Raw genomic sequence first — 24107 nt, 5'->3', positions numbered from 1 at the left:
ATGGAGAAGATGGATTGTTTATATTCAAAAGAAGCATAGAATGGTGGAATATAATTTAGGTTTTTAGTTAACTTGTTCTTTTTTCTATATATTTCACCTACTCATGCAGAATAATATACTTTGTGGAGTTAGGGATATTAATATTAGTTTACTTATATCTGAATAGTATCCTGGGATTAGGTTTGGGAAGTCCGGGGGGTGGGGCTCTCTTTATAGCATTGTGAAATATTTGTGATGTTTTTTTTCTATGATGAAAACAATAAAAAGTTTATACTTGAAAAAAAAAAAAAGAAAGGAGTCATATTCTCCTTTCCATATTAACAAGATACATAACAACTTTTAGGACTTACTTATCCACAGAAACATTTTTTTTCCCCACAGAACTTACATAACCAAAAATCAGCACATGAAAGCTCAGTTTAGAGCGAAATGTACACTAGTTAAAAGAATCTCAGATGTAGATAATAGCTAGACATGGATCCTAAGTCACACTTCATGTGAAGCAGCCTTATGAAAAAGCTTGCTCAATTTATCTACCTTGAGTGGGCAGACCACGATTTCACCAACTCCCAAATAAACAGCAGAAATTTATTTCTCTCTCACATTATCGCAGGACTGAATGCCTTGGAACTCGAGCCCTGAGAGCTTAGCTGTGGAGAGAGTTCTCGTTAGGACAGGGGTAGGCAACCTCGGCTCTTTTATGACTCATGGACTTCAACTCCCAGAATTCCTGAGTCAGCTATGCTGACTCAGGAATTCTGGGAGTTGAAGTCCATGAGTCATAAAAGAGCCGAGGTTGCCTACCCCTGCGTTAGGACAATCTGCATAATGTCTAAGAGAAAGGCATCTGCTGCTTTTTATGGTTTTCACACAAATATCAACCGAGAAAGGAGAAACCTCACCTGGGAAGGGCGATCCCGCGGAGACAAGAAAGTAATAAAGAGCCCCGCCGGTTGAATGCAAGAAGCGGCCAGGTTCAAAGGCCCAGGTCCCACCTACAACAATGTCGGCACCGCGCCGGCTGATCTAACGCCATGCCCAACAGACCGGTCCCAGCAAAACATGAGGCGCCCGAATTTAGGACTTAGAGTCAACTTCCGCCGGGAAGCGGATGACGATCCTGACAATTGGAGAACTTCCGGTCTGCTTAAAAAAGATATCCGTGCCGCCCCTGTGGCTGCACTTTAAAGTGTTCCTCTCCCCGAGTTGCTGATAATATTTGAGGAGGGGTCTTGTGTGTGTGTGTGTAGTACATTTTGGTAATTGTAATAGTAGTACTTCTAGTGGTCACTACTAATGGAAGAAGTGTTAAGGCGGAAGGGTTGTTTTGAATGGGTGGGCTTGACATTTTTAACACCCTCTTGTTCACGTTAGGATCGATACACAGTTCTGCAGTGGGTGATAAAGGCCAATGCCCACTAAAATTTATTCAGTTAAGTGTTTTTTAATTTGTTAATCACACAGTTAGGGTTGCCAGGTCTGCTTCCAAAAAATAGCGGACAAGCGGGGGGGGGGGGTTAAGTAGTAAAAAAAATAGACTGTACAGCTTTAGATTGCGTACCATTTCATCATAAAGCTTTTGAATAAAAAAAAATGTCCACTATTTTGTGAAAAAAAATAGTGAACATAATGTGAAAAAAGTGGACTGTCCGCTCAAATAGTGGACACCTAGCAACCCTACGACAGTCTTAAGCTAATATACTAAATTAATATACTAACATACTGAACTAAAATGTGACCGAGTGATTTAATAGTTAATGTATCGAGTTAAAAAACCTAGGGACAGTGGGCTCTAGTTCTGCCTTCGACATAAAGCTAGTTGGGTGGCTTTGGGTCAGTCACTCTCTCTCGTCCCTAGGACGGAAGCAGTGGCAAACTACTTCTGAAAATCCCTAAAAAGAAAACTGCAGGGACTAGTCCAGGCAGTTGCCAGGAGTCAACTCTGACTAAAGGCACTCAGAAGAAAAGGAAGGGAAAAGAAAAAAAAAAGAAAAACAAAAAATGTCTAACTGTGGATTTAGTGTGTTCAGAACCTCTCTTTTCTTAGGGAACCATAATTTGTCAGATTTATATTCCCTCTCCTCCCCTCCTCTCCCTTCTGAGTAATGCCATACTGGCTCTCAAAGCCACACACACAAACATTTTTTTCTATGTGTTGGATTACCATATACTTTTTATCTTCTTAGATACTAACAAGCAAGATATGCAAAATCCTCCAGAGTAGATTAGCTTGCCCTATTTTAAATATACTTATTAAAAATGTGATTTTACGTAGAGTACTGTAGTTTTACTCAGTAATGTAAAAGTGATAGCATGTATTTGAATTGGCTTCAGTGACATGCAAAATAAAAGGAAAATAAGGTATAAACATAGTCTATAAAATAGGGTCGAAATAATAAAACTTTGTCCTAAAAATTTGTTGCCCGCCCTCTTGGGTTGTCTCGTGTGAGGTCCTTACACCATGTAAACGCTTAGACCATATCTCAGACGGAAGTCACAATCAGTGACTTCACGTTTTTATCTCCCTCTAACTTTAACCGCTCTGGATAGCCACCCTTCATGCTTCCTACATTTTATGTATGGTTGTAAGTGCCCTAGCTGTTTTAGTTGTTGGCTTGGGGAAAAAATTGTTTGGTCCTCCAAGTATCTTATTTCCCATTCTTATATAAAGTGTTGCAATCACACAGTATTCCTGATGGCAGAATTGGAATGACATATTCATATCAAAACCCACAACAGGACAGGCAAATGGGAATGATGGTGCAGAGCTGAGCATGAGCAAAAGAAGACAAAGCCTAAATATGAAGAAGGGGGGAACATGAAAGTAGGAGTGAAAGCTTACAGGTTTATTGGAACAGTACAAACCTATAGACAAGGAAGAGAGACTGTAGTGACTTAAAATACTGGAGGTTTGTCTTGTCATCCAGATAGTGTAGACTGTACTTATGTACTTATCTTCTGTAATTTCCAACATTCATCAAGTTGGAGTTCACACTTAATCATTGTGTACTTTGTGGTTTGAAAAAGATGGTGAAGAGTAGTAGCTATTATACTAAAGTTTAGTATTGAAAGGAAGGAAGTTGTTGTGGAATATAAACAAATTTAGAGTTGTTTAGTTTTTTATCAGTAATTTTTGAAGTTGTTGGAATAGGATGTTGGAGTAGAGGATACAAGACAATGCTAGGAAGATTGGTATCCAAGTTGGATATTTGGAAAGAGAGAGAAAAGAAAATGGACTGTGAAAAGCTGATTTACCATGGCTTACAGTAATGGAGAAGGCGTTTGATCCAGAGTCTGCAGAAGCTGATTCCCTGAAGAGTGACTTAGTCCATGTAGTGAGACAGCAGCTGATTGAGCAGTATCCATGGCCATTGGACATCCTTCATGGCAGGGGGCTAGGTTATTTTGGGAGATGCTTGTCCCCAATTGTTTCTAGCCATTCCAGCAGATCCAGCAGAAGAGGCATGTTATGAGTCCCATCAATTAAGGAATCTGGCAGAACTTAGAAAGCAAGCCTTTTCTGTCAATGCACCTGCCCTTTGGAATTTCAGTATCTTGGAGATTAGGTTGTTTGCAAAAGACTCAGAAGACATAGTTGTTTTTCTGAGCATAAGGTTGGATTAACAGTTAGAGCCCATAGGATGGTTATTTTACTTGTTGTTTGATTGGTTTTTACCTTGCCTCCCAATTACATATTTTATTTTGCTGTTATGTTTTTTCCTATGATTAGCCAAAGTTAGTCATGATGGTGAGATGGGCAGTCATATAAATAAAAATAAATAAAATTGGTCCCCTAAACAACAAGGCAACCACCATTGGTAACAATATGGCTAGGAGGACAGAAACAGAATACTTAGTAGGACTAAACAGGGATGTCTGGAGGTCTGAGTCTTTGGCTAAGATTCTCTGGTTTCTTAGTGATACCTATAACTGAATGGGAAAGTAAAGCTGAATATGATCTTCTTTGGTATTACTGTTGGGAGATAGAACAATGTCAGGCACTCTGACTAGGTCCATTGACAACGCTGCAAACCCAGGGTTTAAAGGCTTGAAATGATGCCAGGTCATGGCTACCTGGCAGTGTGAAAACTCATTGGCATCTTTACTGAATGACTAGTTCCTGGGCTGTTATGCTCCTAGTAGGAATGATGGCAGGTTAGAAATGGGTTAGTTGACTTGCACTGGGGTCATTCCATGTCAAGCGATCTGGTTTCAGAAAAGTGAATATGGTGCATATTATTGAGATCAGGTTGGGTGATGGTGGGGGTGTCACTGTCTGAGATCTGCCCTCCTAGGTTTCAAGTTCTTCAGGAGTCTCTACACCTTGGTCAGAGAAAGGGTAATCTTTAAAGGACCCCCTTCTATTCTGTGAGACTCTGCTCCAAAGATAATGGAATGTGAATGGAAATACTGCATATTAAGTTGAACAGTAGGGATAAGCTGGATATTCAACTGTAATGACTATCCTGATGCCCAGGAGTCCCTTCCTGAACTGTTTGATTTGGTCTAGAGACTGATATTAGAGTCCCTCATAATTTGGCTCTGAGTGATTTCAATTTCCAGGCTGTTAAGAGTGGTTTGAGCAAAGCTTGGAGTTCATGGTCTCTGTGGCAATAATGAGCTTGTCCCAAATAACCTATGACCTTGGGACAGTTTTGTTGAATTCCTGGTCACCTACTATCAACAGAAGGAAATCAGTGTGCCTGCTTCCAAGCTGCCTCTCCTAATCGGCCAATCTTGGTTGGTTCCTTGGTTTATCAAGAACATCTAGGAGATGAAGTAGCAGAAGGTATGCCTGGCATGCACTGAAAAAAAAAATATGAAAAGTGAATTTCACTCAAGACAGGTGGGAACTCAAGCTTAAAACCTACCTTTTGGTGATAAGGGAATAGCAATACCACTTAGACTTATATACCTTTTCAGAGTGTTTTACAGCCCTCTCTAAGCGGTTTTAGAGTCGGCATATTGCCCCCAACAGTCTGGGCCCTCATTTTACCGTCCTCGGAAGGATGGAAGGCTGAGTCAACCTTGAGCCTGTGAGAATTGAACTGTCAAACCGCTAGCAGTTGGCAGTCAGCACAATTAGCCTGCAATACTGCATTCTAACCACTGCGCCACTACAGCTCATGGAATGAAATATTACTTATATTCCCTTATTACATTGGCAGATTGCTATAGAAACATGTTTAGAGTGGTCAGCTTCCTTTAGGGAGAAGGTATAGAACTTTTGACTTATTGTACCAAGAGTTTCTCAGACTTGCAGTTGTGACCCTTGATGAGCAAAATCCACTGTAGTGACACAGAAGTAATTATTTTTTATATTTATATTTCATGCTTCTTAGACCACCCATCTCCCTCAAGGAGGGCCTCTGCAAACAAACCTGGGATTCTTTCTAGTTGCTGGACTTTGATGAAGTGCACTAGGATTTGTTGTTGTCTGCCCCCACTGACTTCATTGGAAAGCCAAAAGGAATGAGAGATTGACACCTCACTTTGAAAGGGGTAATACCAGCAACTTTGAAAGAGACTATATGTCCCACATCTTAAAGATGCCCTCTCTGGATCAATCTGGATTTGACCATTATTATCCTCTTTTTAATCCTACAATAGCAAAGCACCATAGAAGAAACAGATTATTCATTCAGGATACTTATTTGAGCATGGGATGAAGATGACATTGATTGCTGTTGTGGATTATCTTTATTATATCCTGGTCATTTTGGGCCATTCAGTGATCATGGTGCTCATCAGCCAATTGATTGTTTAGTTATGGGCTGTTACAGGATTCCTCTAATTCCAGTCCTTTTCTTCCTGTTTAATATTTATATCAAACTGTTGGAGGTGGTAATTTGTTGGTTCGGTGTATTGTATTAGCACTCTTTGATCCTTTATCTCAGGGGTGTCAAACTGCCGGCCCACGGGCCGGACACGTCACGATCAAACCGCACCCACCCCATTGCCGGCAATGGGGAAAACATTCCAATACATCGCACATCATGTGACGTCGCGAGTTTGACATGTCTGCTTTATCTGGATGTTGTATTTGGATGAGATGAAAGGGATTGAATACAAACAAAACAGAACAGTTGTTTATTAAGGTTCCTTAGCATCTCTGGTGTCATCTCTCAACGGAATGACATTGGCCCTAAAGGAGGAATCCCATGACCGAGAATTTCTCCTGTTCTCACAGTACTGGAAGAGCTAATAAAAGCCAATAGATTGGGGGGGGGTTGTTCTTCACTTGTACACCTGTTGTGGCCCAACCTCACAATAATTCAACACTTCATCATCATCTATGTATAATACTTGACTTGCAACCAATTGCTCAATGACCGTTCAAAATTCTGACAGGCCCAGTGTAAAGAGTCTGATTTCTCTCTTTCCTAAGAGAAAAGCCACCATGAGCCACAAAATGAGTGAGCATCAGATACATTTATTTCACTTTTATTGAATACAAGAACAGTGAGCACACACGCATACATCACCAAGCACTGAAAGAGGATATGACCGAAAAGGATGGGACAAAAATTGAAATGGGTGGAGGGGTCAGAAGGACAGAAGAAATAATGAAGGAATGACAGCATTTCAGTTGGTTAAGGTGCTTTTCAAATTAAAAAATAACTATGAATCTTTTTAATTCATGCAGTTGCAGGCCAGTTTTAGAATCAAGTTGCGGGATTTGTTGCAGACAAGCAGTTGCATTGACCGTCCCTTTCAATGGAAAGACCCCCTCACCCAAAGAAAGCAAAGATTGACCAACTATATCAGATGGCAGCAAAAGGTGGAAGAAACCATGATCTTAAGAGTATGCATGGCTTCAATTTTACCACAAATAATAAATATTATATATATATTAATATAGATATCTATATATAAGCCACATCTTGCTAGGTAAACAAAAAACTAGTTTTTGTTAATGGCTACCCATCAGTCATGCCATGGGAGGAATCCACATCTATCTTAGATTCCCTTTACTGTACCTGACAAGAGTTAAGATTCTGGTCTTCTATAAATGGGTTTTGAAGCAATTAGTTTCCACAGGTTATAGTGGCAGTCTCACGTATACCAATTCATATAGAAGAAGCAACAGAATGTACTTTATATGTATATACCTAATTTCTGAGCTTTGTTTCGAAATTAAAAATGAAATTAAGTTTGAGGGGGGGAGAATACTTTTTTTGTAAAATTGAGGAAAAAAACATGATAATGCCACCAAGATTTTTGTTCGGTTTTTGAAATCAGAAGAACAAGATTTTTGTTTTGTACATATTTTATGAGCTTCTACATTTTTTGAGGTTTTGGTTTTAGGGCATCACATATTCCAGAAGAATAAAAGGAAACCAAAAATCCTCAAAAATCTAAAGGAGAAAATCACTTGGATACGTAAAAATTAGAAATGACTCTTACAGCATAAAGTTTATAGCTATGCTTTCAGTGTTTAATTAGGACATTCCTACATGCCAGAAACAGATCCAATTTTAAGGAGCCATACTAACAGCCAATGGCCCAGTGTCTCCTACAATGGCAAACAATTTATGATATAAGATACATTCACATTACTCCAATGATTATTACCATTTCCCATTTTTATTTATATTTCCAATTAGAGATAAGAGATGTCATTATCTAATTCACAATATGTAGAAGGAACAGTATAAACTGCTTCATTTAGATTTGTCTCTTTTCTTTCTGCTTTAATTATTCTTGAGGTAATGAAAAGTGGTAAAGGACAATGTCTAGGTTTCATTAATGGCAGAGCAGTTTTATTTAATAGTATTCTTTTTCCCAAGCAGTATCTGCTTTTAGTAGTTTGATTCTCTAAGCTTCACAGCTTACTGTGGCAGAGGAATGCATCTTCAATAAACCCATGGGTGGCTTCTCCATGAATAAATCCTGTTCTGATATAGAATCATTATACTTAAAGAAGGCAGAGGCGCTCTTTCAGAATGCTTCTCCCTGATAGATATAGTCTCCAAAGTTTAAATCGGACAAAATGAAACCGCATGAGAGTAGGACAGGGCAGCCTCTTTGGCAAGTTCTCACATTCATGGATCAGAAACTGGAGCCAGGTAATCAATAGGTTTGGAACCAAACTTTCAAATTTTGAAAAACTGGCATGGCAAATACAATAACAACTTTGCCCTAGATAAACACTTTGCTCTGAAAGACAGCTAAATAAAGGCCTTGAACAATGAAGCAATTTGACCTCATTCTGTGTGGTGACCCTATGCTCCTCCTAAACCTGGAGGATGAAGAGACATCCTTAATTGGCACATTTGAGGCATTCTAACTGGGCTGGAGTAACACTGATCCATTTTGTTGTCTTTGACTCCTTTCATATTGTTGTATGTGTCTTAACCTGTGACAATCATAATTGTCACCAAACTCAAGTGAGAGACAACTTCCTCAAAATTCCTTCTTTTTTTCCTATTCTTACTTTCATGGGATACTGGCATAATCTAAAAGTCTTGTAATACATTAACCATTATCAATCAAATAATAATAATGTGAAAATTCATTGTCACACTTAGCACTGTTTGTTTTAATATCATTCCCCGCCCTCCCCAGTTATATATAATATCCATAACTTAAAAGCACATCAATATGAAATCTCTACAGGCTGCATTTTGTTCGGTGAGAAATCATATACATATCATTTTCCTTTGCTTTAAGTGAAATAAAGTCATAATTATCTTCAGCAGAACAAGACATTAGATGAGAAGAGGAAACATTTAAAAAAGGAAGGACCAGTTGGGGAAAATAAAAGAATCCAATGATGAAGCAACATAGTAGCATGGCATGAAAATAAAGGATGATCACTGCACATCCCAAATTAGAAAATAATAAACAGAAATTATACAAGTGAATGGATTTTAACTCTTTCCTATCAGGGAATCATTTTGTAATTCTGCTTGTTTCACTAGTTGATTTCTTGCTTTGTTGCAAAGCATGTTTGCTTTTCCATTCAGTGTGCAACAAATGAATTATGTGTTCTTTAAATGTAACATGCACAATGGTGGTTTATTGTATTATTAATATTATTACCATCATGATTTTTTTTTAGATCAGTTCAGTCAATTCTTCAATTTATTTGAAGAGGTGGTTGGTTTTTCTTGTTGCTGATGTTGCTGTTTTATTCATCTCCAGCATATAGCAGCAGTGCAAGGATGCATTTTGTTTCCTGTATATATAATATATAATATATTTGCTATTCCTTTTTTTTTAATATTTTGTCTCTCAACATTATTCTTGTAGCCAGGACGTTCTATGTCTCAGTGAGGAATCCAGCATAAAGGCCCCTTCTTTACTTCAAAGTTAAAATAGATGCCAACTTCTAGAAACACAAAGGTCAAGATTCCTATACAAGGAGAAGGAAAGTAAGCACATAAATCAATATATACGGTGTCTATCCCTTTTTTATCAATATAATGCTACAAGCTTGTTTGACTTTTGCAATTTAATATTCTATAACAGCTTTAGCTATTTTAACAAGACTATACTGTATTAGGTATGAAGATCTATTTTGGGATGTTCCTCCATTAGTGCAGAACACCATTCACTCTAATTGTTTTATTGTGTGAAGCCCATAAAAAACATCCTCTGTAGGGCAATTCATCCAGTAGGACCAGACTTTCCAAGCAAAAACTTCTGGTAAGCATTCAAAATGGCAAGATTCTTAGCCAGTTCTCATTCTTTTGTATTAACTCACGCTTACTCTTAGTTATAAACCTAACTAAAGAGCTAACAAATTTACTACAATCGAGATAATTCTTCAAAACAAATAGCATCATCCACATGTAGTTTTGTTTAATTAGCCATTTTTGACAGAGATCAGTACTGTCTCACTAGAAGAATGCTCGTTTTGAACGGTACAATCTTTGTATACCATTTACTATTTTACTGTGATTTGGCTTGTAATGATCATATTTCTCCATGCTTTCTCCATATTTATACCCACCTGAGGTTTCTTGTCCTTTTCTTCTGGAGAAGGGTCTGTTTCTCTATATACTACAGCTTTGGTTACCAGCATATCAGGATGCTGCAATTTTGCCTCTTTGATGGCTAAAGCCAAAGCCTATGGAAAGAAAATAATTCACATTCAGTAGTATTTCACTTATGTCATTGGAGGCCAACCTTTGGCTCATGAGTAGTCCATTTTCTGCTAGGTTTTGCTAGGCCTCAAATTTTGGTAAATCTTTTAAAATTGGCTAACATGGAAGAAGAAATCAATGTTTCTTGGCTATTTTAAAAATGCATTTTTAAAAAGCCTATGGGTTTTAGTCTAGGCATATCCGTTTTTCACCATGCCCACATTCCTTCTGGCCCCCAAATCATTCTATAGATCCAAATGCAGCTTCAGTCACCCCAAAATGTGCAGATGTAAGAACAAGTGGAAATAATTTAAATAAAGAATAAGTGAAGGAACACAAATTTATATCTATGAATGGCAAAATCAATATTCCTAACAATCAATAAGCACAGCTTCACACTCTACTGCAGATTGTACTGCAGACCACAGACGACTACATTTCCCCCCTCTCTTTTATGGTATTGTGAATTAGGTCTACATACCAGAAGTATATCTGTAATAGTATCTAAATTATGCAGATATGATTACACTGTTATCTGTATGTCTGCAACAAATTGTAGTTCTCTTAAAGCAGCGGTTCTCAACTTATGGGTCGCGACCCCATTTGGGGTCGATCGATCATTTCACGGGGGTCGCCAAGCAAGGCTGTCTGCCATTTTTTCCCCTTTTCCGGCGGGTGCCTTACCTCCCTTGAGCTAGGCCAGCTGATGGTTGGCCTGCTCCGTCTCTGCCGCTTGCCAGCTACGCCTCGGCCGGCGCAGGGGGCGGAACCACGCATGCGTGGTGCTCCCGGGCAGGGAAAGTCCTCGACTTACGACCGGTTGGGTAGTCCTCGACTTACGACTGGTTTAGTCCTCGACTTACGACCGGTTGGGGGTCGCGGCATTAAAAAGGTTGAGAACCACTGTCTTAAAGTATTTGCATTCATACGTAAAAGCTGAAAGGTGGATACAAGATCTGTAGTCCCACCTTGTATTTCCTCTGGCTTTCACAAGTTCAAGCAGAAGAGTGCTGAATGTTGTTGTAATAACATCCCCGAACACACATAGAATTATGTATGTGCATCAAAGCATGATAATTACAACTTGAGTTCTTAAAGCTGCATGTATGGATGTTAGAGACAGTAAAGGGTAAGACAAGTTTTTAGATGAGTACCTGAGCAGGCATGAGCAAGGAAGGATTCGGGGATTGTGCTCTTCATAACCATTTAGTATCATGGTTGACCTCAGATGCATGCAATAAGTCTATCAGGAATTCAGTGCACTCACATAAATTCTAAGACTTGACCTTATTATCCAAATTTCCATTTTTTGCAGTTACAGCAAAAAATTAAATGAAATTAAAACTGCTTCTACCACACTAAAGTATCCAATAATACAGATGGGCATATTGCTGGATTTCATTTCAGTTAGAGGCCTCTTTCTCAGGCTTCTCTTTATGTCCACCATACTTCATAAATGTCCATCTTACTTCATAATAGACTTCTCTATTCACAGCTTTCCCTCTTCCTGCCTTTCTATCTTGAACCATGATACCTCTGTAAATAAAAAGGACAAGAGTTTTGTTCAACTTTGTAACTAAAAGCATTCATACTTGGTCTTGATCCACATCTTCATCCCCCGTTATGATGATTCGCTTTTCTATTCTGGTTTCAGAAAATCCTCCTTTCACAGTCTGGAATAAAGAAGAGAACAAATACTCACTTTGATATTGTAAATCCCATGTCTAGAACTGTTTTGAATGGTAGCTTTTGCTTTACTGGGGCACAAGAACTCCGTGACCAATTTGACACATCATGCCAAGCTAAACTTTGCTTAGTCATGATTTGTTGAAAATCAACAATTGGCTACTTTAGGCAATATGCTGTGGCATAAAAACTACAATACTAATAAAATAGATTATGGTTTAGACTGAAATTTATGACAATTATTCCTTTTTTACAAATACACTCTTGGGAGTAAGGAAATAAGCTACATTTAATTATAGGAGAATACTAAACAACTTGTGAGCCACTGGGTCATCCTTTCAGAGAAATTTCCTTACCTAAACAGAAAAACAGAATGACTAAGGGGGAAAAAAGGAGTGGGAATAGGAACAACTTTTAACTTCCTGCTGACTTGATTGCAGATGGCTGCCCTCCGGCAGCCAGTGGTAGGAGTGGTCTACCCAGTCTCTGAAAGGCTAGGGTGGGAATTGTCTACCTGATCTCCAAGGCCAATGGAACGGCCAGCCTACCCAGTCTCAGAGGACTACGGCTGGGCCAGTCTACTGAATCACTAGGTAGAGCCCCAGCAGCATGGAAGCACTGAAACTATCATCAACGTACCAGATTTCATTGCCAAAGGAATTGTGGGTACTGGATTTTGGACATACTCTGCAAGTTAGCCCATTTAAGGTACGTTGGTTCAAAAACTGTTGCCATATGGATGCCCTGTTTTGCCCAGTTAAAGATTAAAGGCACAAGAATTTTAATAGTCTATAGATAGATATGGTATTTATATAGGTACAATATGCCTTTTATCTAGAATAAATCTTTTCATTCATGGGAAGTGAGATGTAAGTCTGGGCACTGGAAATAATCTGATATTCTGTGCTCCTGCACTGATCTTACCTTGGTAACATGGGTAGTTGTGGAGGTGGAGAGGGTTTCTGCAGTGGCACCGAAAAGGCTGGTGAAGGCTTCTTTGCCAACAGCACCACTAGCAATCTATAAACAGGTGCAAAACATGATCCACATCAACAGATTTACAGTTCCTCTAAAACAGAAGTCATAGGCATGGGTTTAAGTTATGACCCCTGATACTCAGCTTTCTCTAAGACAGTTGTGAAGAGAAAGTGTATATTGCTCTAAAGAAGATCATGATCAAATTTTTGAGGGTGAATAAATTGGACCTCTTACAGACTATTTACTTTAAATCAACTTAGTTCTGAGAAATTTTGTTTTTGAAAGTTTTGCAAAATCAAAAAAATATTTTTAACAATGTATTCAGCTTAAGCATTTCTTATTTGATCCAGGTACAGTTGCAGTTTCTGAAGTCCTGCAGCAGTTAGAAGTTTTGAAGCAATTATCTGTATCTTCTAAGGCACTGATTTCCTTTATAAGGAATTAAAAGAAGCCGGTAAGTTGATATTACTTATTTACATGAGCTTTGAAATACAGTTTGACTATCCTGCTCTGGTAAATCACTGGGGGGGGGTGTGTTGCATTAAACTATGCCAATTTATTCAGTTGTTTCATGTAAGTATTAAATAGGAGTGGATAGAGAGATGAGATGTAGGTACTCCATATAGAAGGGGGTTTGGGTTAGACGTCATCCCTGCAACCAATACTGACTGGAACAACTAGAGGAAGGGAGCAACTAGTGCAAAACAGTGCCCCCCCAAATCCTAGAGGGTACCAAAACTGTTGGTATCAAAAACTGCTGAGACATACACCCCTCCCATCCAAGGACACATCACTCCAGTCCCTCCAAAGGTCTGTGTGACTAATGACATCTCAGTGCCATAACCCAGCCTGAATCTTGACTGGGTTCCAGGAAAAGGTCCAGAATCACAACCTTAATGGTATCTGAATAGTAATACGTTATTTCCTGTGTACTTAATCATTCCAGGCTGAACTGTGAATGTCCATACTACAGTTATGTCTTCTTCAGGTCCAGTGAAGAATTATCTATCAGGCTTGCTGTTTCTGTTTCAGATTCTTTTGTGTCTTGTAATTTTATTACTGATTTAGGAAACAAGGATGGGAAGATTCCTCAGAAAATATGAATGACGACTTACTGGAGAAATGGAGCGAAGGTCTGCAGTGCCTTTTGTAGGTTTGGTACTATGATCCTGGAAAAAAAAATTACACTGTAACTTATGTTTATGGGTCTAATCAAACAAGGGAGAATAGATGCTNTTCTATCCATATTTTAATCTTATTCAAAAGATTTAAGGAGCTCCCAAAATGTTTTGCATCTCTTACGTGATTATTGTCAAACTAGAAATAATCCAGTGCTCATTTTTAATTAACATGTATCTTATACATTTTATGTCCCATTACGTACATTTTAGCAAAAGAATCTGGACTCACTCAGATCCATTAAGGGCCTATGTGAGAGATGGCCAGAGTTGTCATGGGCCATTTCTTATGAATATAAGGACCCCAGTCAAGATGAACTGAAAGGGGAAGGAATTGGAAAAAGAGCACAAGAGTTTTATCTCCCTTTTGTTATTCAAAATCGGCCAAGAATGGTGGTGGCTACAAGTGGCCAGGAGAGTTGGAGAAGGACTAAGTGTCTCAAAATGGAACTGAGATGCTGTTGAAGTGACTGCTGACAGCAAAGATAGACAAGAGAGTCTCACATTCACCCTGTGTCACAGAGAGGCTAAATTGAGAATGCTGCAGTGCTGACAAATGGCCAGGCACTAATGAGTTCCACATGGATAACTTACTGAGGTTGTATATATAGTTTCTGCACTGCCAATGTGGGAAGTGGTTACTGCCTCTTTTCCATCAGTAGTGGTACCATCAACCTGAAAATGAAACAATAAAGTCAACAAAACTAGAGCCGCTAAAAGCACATTCCATTTAATTCTATACAAATTAACTAAAATATATTCATATAAGATAGTAAGTTTACTTCAATCTAGTCTCCTATTCAAATATTATCTTAAAACCTGATTATAGATTGAGCATTTCATGTCTCAGAGATGTATTTAAAAATAACAAATGGTTGTTTTTATCACCAGAATATGTAAATTATTTTTCCACTAGCAATTTTAGTGGGCTGCTTTGCCTATAGAATTATGAATATACATTTGTGCTTCACTTACAGCGGAAATTTGAGCGTGCAATAAAGTAACAGTTGTAAGTTACCTGTGTAATTTCTGTTGTACCAATTCTGTGTTGCACAGAGGTGTCTGTTTCCACTTTTTTCACAATTTCTGATTTCAGATTGAAGGACTATCAAAGTGATGATAAAAAAAGAATGATGATCAAAATATTGATAATTAATGTCAGAAATGGCTGTTTCATGAACAGTCCTTTTCCTGTCCCAAAATATGCATTTTTAATTCTCATTTTGTCAGATGTCATGGTTAATCAAATAATTCTTGCCTATTTAAACTCATTTTTTTTTATTCCAGAGCACATATTTGATAATAAAGGACTGATTAAAAATGTATAAACTGTATCATATGATATTTCTATAAAGATTATAATCTGGAAAAGTGGAATTAAAATTCAAACTGGGAAGAAAGAAAAGAACTCCAATGATTTGTTATTGAGAGAATAATTTTGAATCCTGTTTTTGAATATAATTTACCCATTTCAAATGCAATTTCACTAACTATAGTAAAGATTAAGCTCTTCTAAATCCATGACATCTGCCTTATTTTAGATTTTTCGGTGTTACACTGTTTCCCCAGTATGTTTTCTTCCATCTTTGACCTTTCACATTGTTTTAATCAATTTGGAAAGACAATTATTTTAGCGGTACAATATCTGCTTTTTGATTTAAGAGAATCAGAATAGCCAATTGTCATTTGATTCAGCTATGATGCTCATTTTTAGTTACACTATACATAAATACCAAGTATATTCAATACACATATTATTTGTTGAATTCATGCAACAAAGAGAATACACAAATACAATACACCCAATACAATGGAGCAGCCAGGCAAATGCAGTGGGTTAAAGTGTGATGTAACTTCATGATTAAAGGAATCACAAATGCCCTCAGAGGACAAACATGCATTTGAATGTCAGAAACAATCATGCAGACAGGACAATCACATTCATGAAGGTAAAATGTTTTAAAAAGCTATTAAGTGGATATGTTCTTCCAAATATGAGACGGACACCTGATCAAGCGGTGCAAATGCCAAGACAGACATTACTGAAATGAAGACATTTAGACACATCTGTGTATTATGTCTTCTTTTGTACCTCTTCTGGGCTTACACGATAAACCTTATCTTCATCCATTGCATCACCATCTTCCTTGGGAGCTGGTCTGTCAGATTCCTCAGTAGAAATCTGACCTTCTGCTTCTCCCTCACTCTTTTCCTTATCAAGCTCAGGGAGGCTCCGTGAGAAATCTTCAAAGGCTGCACTTTGGTAGTCACCAATGATAGTGAAGTCCACCTCAGCCTCGAGGCTGGAAGTCGAGCTGACAGTAATGCTGGAGCACTTGCGCTCGATGGCCAAATGGTTGTCTTTCAGGAAGACCGAGTCTCTCTCCTGGTCCTGGTCTTCATCCCCGGTATCACTTTCAGGAGCCCTGTGCCGAGGCAGCTTAGATTTCTCCTCTGTGCCCTCCCTCAATCCCGCTTTCTGAATGAGACAAAAGGGAGGAAAGAAGCTAAGGCTCTAAGCATTGAATGGCAGATGGTAGCCACCAGAAGCAATGAAACAGAGAAAGAAAGAGTGAAGAGGAGCATCAAAGAAAGGGTGTCGGACACATCCCAAAAATGATCACCAAAACTTGTCTCCCAGCAAATTCTCTACAGGGAGGAGACAAGGTAAAAAGATTGTTTCGTTCTACTTACAAAATTGCCAGGAGGAAATAAAATCGTAATTTTGAAAATATCAATCCAGATAAATGATTGGATATTTTATACGTAGAGGAGGAGTGTGCAAAAGAGCAAACATTATAAGATATTTAAAAAGAAACTCAGACACTCACTGATTGTTAGGAGAGGGTAAAAAACATTCAAAAGGAGGAGAAAAGAAGGAAAGAAGAAAGAAGAGGAAAAAAGTTTAAATGAAAAAGTGAAAGCTAAGATTGAATCTTTGCACATATTGCAGGAAAAAGCATTTTGTCAATTTCACTGAGATCAAGTCAACATGGTTTTTTTTTTTTTTTCTGGACCTTTATTATCTATACCTCACTTCAGTTTTTACAAAGGCTATCTGTCCTGAGGCAACGTAACATTTGGATGAAAAGGGTTTGTGTTGTGAGTGCTCTCATCTTGTGGCTGAGAAGCCATCAGAGGAAGCATGTTTTCATGTTCTTCGAGTAGAATTTTAATCAGTGTAATTGACAAGAAAAATCAGAACAAAAGAGATGTCTCTTAGCTCTTCTTTGAGGACTAGACATATACCTCTCAACTGCATTACAGTTTTTACTCAGTTGGCCCAATGGTTGTTTTTCAGCATAATATTAAAATATCATAGAATTATTCATTTACAAAAAAATCTCTATTAGGTCCTGAGCCAAAAGTAATTTAAATCAATGAATAGGAGCCCTACTGAAATAAATATTACCTTTTGTCCAGATTCTGGCATGTTCAGAGGTATGAGAAAAGATATTTGAAACACAGATAGGAATATATTTATATATATATATATATTTATATATACAAGCACCAAATAGATCTACATAAATAAATATATATAATTATACATATATATACATATATATAGCAGCTCAGTAAGCAAGAAGGAGGGGTGGTGGTGCATGGCTCGCCATCACTTAGGTTGAGCTTTTACACCACAAACACAAGCAGTTAGTAAAACAGCACTGAGACCTGAAGGGCCACTGGAGGAGTAGCCTTTAAACTCTCTTCTTTCGGACAGGCTTTTAGTGATAGGCCTGACAAATCCTTTTCTTCCCAAGTTGGTTCTTGAAATTTGCTCTAGATTAGAGAAAAGGGATTAGTTTTATGGACCAGAAAGGAGTTTGACTATTGCTTTACTGGAGCAGTGTGAAGCTCTTTGGTCTGTCAGCCAGCCACTAGCTTGTCAAGAGCATAAAAATAAGGAGAGCTCACAAGCCAAGCCAGAAAGGGGATCAACATTAAAAGATGCAAAAAGGAAGAAGCTGGAAGCATGAGAATGTGGCTGCTAGGAGTGTGCATGGGGGTATGGGCAAGGTATAAAGCTCTAGGCATGTCATCCCCTCCCACCCCTCCATTGAGCAATTCCATTCACAGTACTCTTGCCTAGTTTCAAGTTAGCAGCTGGCATTCTCTAGGTAGCCAAATCTTTAGAAGTTTTCTCCCTCTCTCTCCCACACACAGTAACACTTCAAAAGCTGATGAGCTGCCTGGGCCAGGAGGTTTGCATTCAGTAACTGAGCCAGGTCACACACACATACAGAAAGGACAAGGGATGCAAGCAGCAGTTTTCAATCAATGGCCATGTTTAAAGCCATGGCACATGGTGCATAAAGACGTGTCACACAACATGCTTTATGAACTTTCCAGTGGGACAGTTCATGTGGGAATTACCACAGCTTCTGCCAAAGTGATTTCACAGCCAGAATCAGGAGAAGCCAGTTCAGCTTCTCTTTCTCCTCCTTGCTCAGATCCAAGAGAAATGTCTTCTTTCCAAGATGACAGCTGAGATGGTTCTCCCTCACTTGTTCCTTGATTCTCAACTAGGTAGACCATGTCTGATGTTTCTCCAAGGTCTTTTGTTTTGCCATCTGAAGGTTGCAAAGCCACTATTAATTTTACACAGTTGTTTTCTAGAAGTGTATCTTTGTGTATTTCTATATTTGATGAATCTTTTGATATCTCACTGCCTGGACAACTATCGTGGAATCCTGTTAAGGCAACTTCTGGTTCATCAGAAAGTACGCTGTACATTTCACCTTGTTCAAACATCCTAATTTTAGAAGCTATGGCGTTTTCTTTATTTGTTGCACGTCTATGCTCAAATAAATCCTTTGAGCTCTCTGTGGAAGAATCTGCATCTTTATGCTTTTGCGATGAAGCTGCACTATGTTCTATGAACTTGAGTTGTTCCAGATTGGGTTTTTGCTTATTGTGTGTAGTCTGCACAGGTTTCAAGTCCTGCTTTGTAGAATGAGGAGGTTGGGAGCATTCTTCGTTCCATTCGGGTGACCCAGTCTTAACAGACTGTGTAGTGTCAAGTTCTTCTTTTAAAAAAAAATGACCTTCCAATTCTGAAGGTTTAGAACCAACTACAGAGACAGACTTTGATAATATTTTATCCCTAGATGGCTGCTTTAAGCCAGAGGTTGACTCCACAACTACTTCATCTAGATTTAAAGTTAAAATGATATCCTCTGATTTTGCAGTATTATCTTTGGTCAGCTCATCCATTTCACAGAGCTTATCTTTAGCCAAGTCCTTCCATTCTGAAATATTATTCTTAGCCACCTCTTCTAATTTTGGGAGTTCAGCCGATTCTTGGAAATTATATTTAGCCATCCCATTTAATTCATGAGGCTCATTTCTGTCATACTCTTCAGTCTTGGAGGATCCATATTTAGCTGTTTCTCTCCATTCTGACATATGTGAATTTGATGGTTTATTTTTAGTTGAGTCTTCTGACAGGGTACACTTATCTTTTGTTATCTGCTTCTGTTCACTAGAATTATCAAAGGCTCCACTTTCCATTTGTTGTTTGTTTATGGCTAGACTTTTCAATTCAATAGTTTCATCTTTGGCTGATAGCTCTGAGTCAGGAAGTTCATCTTTGGTGGAATTCTCAGATCTGATGTATTTATTTTGGACTAGTTCTTGAACTTCTGATAATTTGTCCTGAAGAGGCCAATTTGAATCATGAGTCTTATCTTGAACTAATACTGCTTCTTGTGATATATGTGAATCTCTAGCAAAAATTTCTGTAGAACAGAAAGGCTGCTGTTGCGAGGAATTCATGGTGGAGTCCATACATTCTATGGCTTCCATCTGAAGAAGTATTTGAGTAGCTTCCATTTCTTCTAATGTATTTCTTTTGCTTTGATTTTCTGACTTTTTTAATATCATGCTCTGTTCTCCTATGGCAGTATCAGCCTCCTTCTTATCATATTCTTTTTCCCCTTCTTGAAGTCTGCTGTTATATGTTTCATCAACTTCTTTTTCATGCTCATAAGAAGGATAAACTGCTGCCTCTTTTGTGGAGGGTTCAGCTTTTAACTGAGGCACTGATAATGGGATTATGGAATCCCTTTCACAGGCTTCATCTGTTGAAGAATATGCACTGCATTCTTGGGCACCTTTGATTCCATAATCATTTGAGTCTATAGGAACACCTTCCCCTGAAATTGATGAATGAACCTCTTTTTCATTTGAAGACTGCTTAATAGAATGTATGTTTTTCTCATCTCTGTTATCTTTCTTGGACTGCTCTGACTGAAGAATTGTTTTGCTGATATCTGACATTTCTTCACAATATGTGGGTAAGGGAAATGGAAGCACATTTTCTCTGTCTCTCTTTCTTATAACTGGGGCAAGACTAATGCTCTTCTGTATGTCTATTTGGTTTTCTTGCCTCATTTCAAAGGCACAAATTTTTTTTTGATCAAGTATTTCCTTGGTCTCGTTATTTGCTTCATCTGTTTCTTCAGAACCCAAATAGATGATCCGTTCAGAAGCAGAAGATGCTGTCTTATCACTTAGTTTCACTTTAGTTTTAACTGAGTCAGAATCTGAGGTATCCTGAAGAACTTCCTTTTCTGATAATTTCAAAGAAGTCCTATGTTCACTTATTATTATTCTGTTTTCATTTTTTGGAGACTCTGAGTGAAAAGAGGCACATATTGGCCCATCTTTCGATTGGAGCGGGCCAGTAGGTTGCATATTTTTAGTGGAGGCTAGCACCACATCCTTTATTTCGTCTTTCTGTTCTTCTTTCTTCTCAGGTTCACAAGAACCAAATAGTGATGTCTCTGTTTTATTGCTTTTCTCTTCTCTTTCCCCAGTCAGGTTTTCTGTCTCAGAACATTTCTTTCTGTAATCTTTCTCCTTCTTATCATCTTCCCATAATGATTCAAAATCTTCTGGACTGGCAATCATTTTGGCTTTTCTGTGGATCTTTATTTTGCTTTCCTCATTTCCTTTTACCTCTTGCTTTGTTGCTGCCTTGACCACCCCTACTGCAGTGGGCCCTTTTGAGAAGTCCAAATCTGTTTGCTTTCCTGAGGCACCTGCACTTGATTCTTCCTTCTGGGTCTTAATAACTTGTTTTAGTGCTAGCTCTTCCAGCCCAGAAGTTCCTCTTTCTATAAAAACCCAATGCTCTGAGCCCTGCATTGTAATTGGAGCAAGAAAAATTAGCATTAAAAATAAATTACTCAAATAGATGATAATTAAATAGATAACAAAGATCCTGACAGCATTCATGCATTATTGAACAGGAAAGTACATAAATCGTTATCAACTGGATGTAATATCTCAAAGCTGAGATCAATTGAGAACTAAATTTTAACAAGTACGTTCTCTCCTTTTCCAGTTGCCAAGATCTGAAAATATGCCTAACACCATTGTAACAGTATCATTTGATTACTGTAGTTTAAAGCAAACAATTTTGACCAATTGTGGACTGATATTTTGAATTAAATGATCTTAGAGTACTTTGGTAAGTTTTCTGGATCCATCTTTTTAATGAGAAATGAAAAAGAGTCCGGTTTTGAAAATGAACAACAGTACTTTTATAAATAGTTTGCATTCTGTTAAAGCTGTATATGGTTTCAAAGTATTTTGTTAGCTAAGAGATATACAGGAGTGTTTGAAAGGTGGTTTTTAATTACAAATATGCTTACAGGAGAGTCTTCTGATGGCATATATATGCATTTATGCATCTACTTCCAATTGTATGATATACAAAATGCTGTAAATCAATTATAATTTAATTATTTGAATATCAAAGATTGAATGTAGTAGAGAATCATCAATACATTCAGCATCAATTTAACTATAACAGTTTCTTTTTTACACTGTTACTTTAATATGAACACCAAGGCTTTTTGTATGCATATCCTAATCTTATTTGGTTTGTTGGCGCTAGATTCGGGTCATAAATAATAGAAAATAAATAAAAACATAAAGTAACTGAAATAGGAGATATAGGTTAATTATATTTAAATTAAGTACCACTTAAATTATATACTGAGTAAACAGATCAACTTAAAGCATAACAGTCATCTGATGTGTTTCTGGATTTCTCTAGAGGTTTGTTTGTACATCATTTTCAAAACAACTGTGCACACCTACAGGAAATTAACAGATCAAAGCAAATCCCTTTAATCTACTGAATTAAAAGCAAAATTTTAAAATGAATGTATTTTGAACGATTGCACTAAAATAGCAAATAAAATGGAAGGTATTTTGCAAAACTAAAATTATAAATCACAATTAGAGCACTTCTCTGAGGAAACCTGAACAAAGTCATCAATTTATATCCCGCAAATTTATATCCAAACCAGTTCAGGAAAAAACCACACTGGTTTAGGATTAGGGAGACAAAATTAAGAAAACAAGTAAAAACACAAAGTTTTTTTGCTTAAAAAAAGTAAAGTGGACAACAGAGCCATAAGAAGCCTGGAACATACCACATGAAGCAACAGTACCAAACTGCTTGAATCTATGTTTTTCAACCTCAGCAACTTTAAGTTGTGGGGATTTCAACTCGCAAGATTCCGCAGCCAGCATGGGAGTTGAAGTCCACATATTTTAAAGGTGCAGAGGCTGTGAAACTTTGGCTTAAATAATGATGCTTTGCAGCTACTGGATACTTTTGTATTATTTAGACCCATCCCCACCATAATACATTCAGCTAAAATTAAGTCATCTCTATGTAACAAACATATGCAAAGAGCAAATACTAACTGAAGAGTGGTAGAAGAATGAAGAATAACAAAGAATTAGATTGTTACTCTTATGTACTTTGTTTTATAATAATAACACCAGGCAGACAGCAGACCATTCTTTACTAGTTAAAATGTTTTATCTGCTTAAAAATGTTGATGATTAATACGTAAGATGAAAACGGCAATAACAGGATCTTGTAGGCAACATCACAAAGGCCTACATTTTGCAAATCTTCCAACTGTAAATCTAATATCATGTACGATGCTGTGGTATATAACCAACAGCCTAACAGGTACATTATAGTACAATTCATTATTGTATGGGGAAACCTGGCACTCTAAATATCTCATCTGTTAGACACTACTTCTAATACTTCTATTAGTATTTTCCTAATACTATTTCTAACCCTAACACGTCTCCTGGTTTCTTTTACTTCTCTAGAACAGTCACAAATAAGTCAGTCACAAGTTACACAGAGTATGGAATTATCCCATACTCTGAAGATATTGTTAATTGTTAGGCAAAGCAACTTTCTGCTGGCTTCCCACAATCAAAATCAATGGGGAAACGGGCAGGAAGTTGCAAGTCCCAAGTTGGCAGACAGATAAGTGGATACTGCCCAGCGACAGAGGATGTGAGGGATTGAGTGTGAAGGTCAGGAAGGGTGTACAGGTGTGTGTGAGAATCAAGGCGCAAGTCAGGAAGGGTGTGCAAGGACGGATGAGACATGTGGCATACATCAGAGAGGATGCACAAGAGTGTGCAAGTGACAGGTGTGATGCAGAAGACTTACCTCAGTGACTTGCAACCTTCCCTGCTGGTTTCCCCCTTGACTTTCTGGGGAAGCCATCAAGAAAGAATTCAAATAGCAATCATATGAGTCCCAATTGCTGTTGTTAACGAAATTCCAGTCATTAAGCAAGGCAAATTCCTGCTGATTTCTCACAACCAACTTCCTGCTGGGGAAGCCAGCAGGAAGTTGCAAGTATCAAGCCAGCAGGCAGATAAGTTGTGGCTGCTGGGTGAGGGAGGGTGCAAGGGTGTGTGCAAAAGGCATGGTGCAAGTTGGGGAGGGTGCATGAGAGTTCAAGGGGGTGCATAAGAAATACAACATGGGTCAAGGAGAGTGCACGGGGTATGCAAGTGGCCGGCATGGTGAGGTAGGGGAGACTTACCCCAATGACTTTTGACCCTCCCTTCCAGCTTTCCCATTGGCTTTCTGGTGAAGCCGATAAGGAAGGTTGCCAATAGTGATCACATGATCCTGGGGTACTGCAACTAGTTGTAAGTGCGAACTGGTTGCCAAGTTCCCAGATTGTGATCATGTGACCACAGGACTACTGAGATAGCTGGAATTCCAGAGAGTGGTCATAACCACCATTCGTTCAACATCATCATAACTTTGAATGTCGCTGAACGAATGGTCCTAGGTTGTGGATCTCCTGCAATTAAAAACAAAGTGAAT

At 38.2% G+C, this 24107-nt stretch overlaps 2 protein-coding genes across 2 annotated transcripts in view; both read right to left on the bottom strand.

Moving 5' to 3' along the window:
* AAR2 (AAR2 splicing factor) overlaps positions 1-1096 on the bottom strand; it is an 11351-nt gene extending 10255 nt beyond the window's left edge. The window contains exon 1 of the mRNA XM_015816990.1: positions 903-1096. The gene's annotated coding sequence lies outside the window, so the exon portion shown is untranslated. The remainder of the gene's footprint in view (positions 1-902) is intronic.
* Positions 1097-6432: 5336 nt separating this feature from the next.
* The window catches only part of EPB41L1 (erythrocyte membrane protein band 4.1 like 1), a gene marked incomplete at its 5' end in the record, with an annotated part of 41142 nt that continues 23467 nt past the window's right edge, over positions 6433-24107 (bottom strand). The window contains 8 exons of the mRNA XM_029284338.1: positions 6433-9358; positions 9959-10075; positions 11684-11764; positions 12702-12797; positions 13871-13924; positions 14528-14608; positions 14952-15038; positions 16026-16412. Coding sequence (XP_029140171.1) covers positions 9350-9358; positions 9959-10075; positions 11684-11764; positions 12702-12797; positions 13871-13924; positions 14528-14608; positions 14952-15038; positions 16026-16412 — 912 coding nt within the window. The remainder of the gene's footprint in view (positions 9359-9958; positions 10076-11683; positions 11765-12701; positions 12798-13870; positions 13925-14527; positions 14609-14951; positions 15039-16025; positions 16413-24107) is intronic.

The sequence above is a fragment of the Protobothrops mucrosquamatus genome, unplaced genomic scaffold (assembly GCF_001527695.2).
Source record: "Protobothrops mucrosquamatus isolate PMUCROS unplaced genomic scaffold, P.Mucros_1.0 scaffold547, whole genome shotgun sequence".
Classification (NCBI taxonomy): Eukaryota; Metazoa; Chordata; class Lepidosauria; order Squamata; family Viperidae; genus Protobothrops; species Protobothrops mucrosquamatus.
Note: the sequence above shows the minus strand (reverse complement) of the source record. Positions and strands in the feature narration are given on the sequence as shown.